Source organism: Melozone crissalis, unplaced genomic scaffold (assembly GCF_028551555.1).
Source record: "Melozone crissalis strain CALT ecotype California unplaced genomic scaffold, PUWL_Pcris_2 ptg000034l_1, whole genome shotgun sequence".
Lineage (NCBI taxonomy): Eukaryota > Metazoa > Chordata > Aves > Passeriformes > Passerellidae > Melozone > Melozone crissalis.
Window position 1 is genome coordinate 3,121,196 of NW_026535812.1, and position 1,970 is coordinate 3,123,165.

General features: G+C 73.7%; 1 protein-coding gene across 1 annotated transcript; it reads left to right on the plus strand.

Moving 5' to 3' along the window:
* The first annotated feature begins 606 nt into the window (after positions 1–606).
* Positions 607–1,649, plus strand: LOC128940739 (transcription cofactor HES-6-like). The gene is made up of 3 exons (XM_054282383.1): positions 607–741; positions 825–911; positions 987–1,649. The coding sequence occupies exons 1-3, from the start codon at positions 607–609 to the stop codon at positions 1,557–1,559; spliced, it is 795 nt and encodes a 264-aa protein (XP_054138358.1). The 3' UTR covers positions 1,560–1,649.
* Positions 1,650–1,970: the final 321 nt, after the last annotated feature.

The window sequence follows — 1,970 nt, forward strand, 5'->3', positions numbered from 1 at the left end:
GGCTGGGGATGCGCTGCCCCGCTGAGCAGCCGCGGTGCCCGCACAGCCACGGCCACAGCGGGCGCGTCCTGCCGGGCTGGATCCGCACCCGGCCCGAGAGCCGCCCCGTCCGCTGGCACGGGCCACAACAACAACACCGGCTCCGTGCCAGCTGTGCGTGCTTAGCGCCTCCCGCCACGGCTCAGACTGACTCTGGCACGCCCAGGTCGGCGCTGCGGCCCCGCCGTGCCCTCCGTTCCACCGACACCGCAGCCTCACACGCGGGTATTCCGCGGCGCTGAGCCCGCAGTGGGCGCTGGGGTTTGGGGTCACTAGGGCTGAGTGACGGCCCAGCCGCCCCGAGGAGCCGCACGCTGCCGGCGGGGGCACGGGACGGCACAGCACGGCCTGTTCCCCCTCCCGCTCCAGCACGGCACAGCCCAGCCCAGCCCGCTCCCGCCCGGCCCGGCCCGGCCCGGCCCGCTCCCGCTCCCGGGCCGGGCCCAGCGCCGGGGCCGCTCCGCCCGCCCCACCCCGCCCCGGCGCAGACAAAGCGCGCGGCCGCCATTGGCTCGTTCGGCCAACGCTCGGCGCTGCCCGCGCGGCGCGGCCAATGGGCTCTTTGACATGCAAATCGCGGGGTATAAAGGCGGCGGCGCGGGGCGGGAGCGGAGGGAGCGGGGCAGCGGCGCGGCCATGGCGCCGGGCAGGGAGCGCCCGCCGCACGGCGAGGGCTGCACGGGGCCCCGCGGCGACCGCAGGGTGAGCGGCGGGGGCAGCGCGGGCGGGGCCGGGCCCGGAGGGGCGAGGGAGTTGCCGAGCTGACGGCGCTGTTATCTCCGCAGACGAGGAAGCCGCTGGTGGAGAAGAAGCGCCGGGCGCGCATCAACGAGAGCCTGCGGGAGCTGCGGCTGCTGCTGGCCGACAGCGAGGTGAGGCGGCGGCGCGGCGGGGTGGGGGCCGGCGGGGCTCGGGGCCGCGCTGACGGTCGCGGCGCCCCGGGTCAGTTTCAGGCGAAGCTGGAGAACGCGGAGGTGCTGGAGCGGACGGTGCGGCGGGTGCGGGCGGTGCTGGAGCGCCGTGGCCGCGGTGAGTGCGGGCCCGGGGGGCGGCGGGGTGCGCCCGGCCCGGCCCGCGCCTCACCCGCGCCCCTCTCTGTCCCAGGCGGCGGGCGGCGGCTCCTGGAGGCCAGCGAGCGCTTCGCCGCCGGCTACATCCAGTGCATGCACGAGGTGCACACCTTCGTCTCCAGCTGCCCCGGCATCGACGCCACCACGGCCGCCGAGTTGCTCAACCACCTGCTGGAGTCCATGCCCCTCAGCGAGGGCGGCTGCCCGGACTCGATCACGGACGTTGTGGCGGAGCCGGCCCTCGGGCCCTGGCCCGCCGGCGAGGCGCTGTCCCTGCCGGCCGCAGCCCGCCCGGGCCCGGCCCTGGCCCTGCCCGCCCCCAGCGAGGAGCCCGGCTCGGACGAGGCGGAGGCCGGGCCGGGCCAGACCCCGTCGGACGGACTGGACGCGTCCCAGACGCAGGGCCTGCCCTCGGCCGGCTCGCCCAAAGCCATGTGGAGACCCTGGTAACAGCGGAGAGAGCCAGCGCAGCGCTGCCTGTGGGAGGGCAGCGTGCCCCGCACACGCGTGTGCTGAGCGAGAGTGTCCGTGTGTCTGTCTGTGTGTGTGCGCGGTGGCAGCGCTGTGCCTGCGGACTCGGAGGGCTCTCCGTCGCTGTCAGCCCCTGACAGCCTAAAGCGAACGCGTGAACATTTCATCCCTGTGCGTGTGTGGCGTTTTGTAACTTCGGGGGTTGTTTTTACAAAAGGATGCGGGGGGGGGGGGTGGGGGAAGGAGGGAAGCGGTTTGTAGTAGCAAAGCTCTCTGGTGGAGACACAGCAGTTATTTTATAACCCTGTCTCTCTCTTCTTGGCCCTTAGAAGCGGCCCAAACGCCGCTGCCTTTTAAGAAAAAGTCCTTGTGCGTTTTAAATCACGGTAG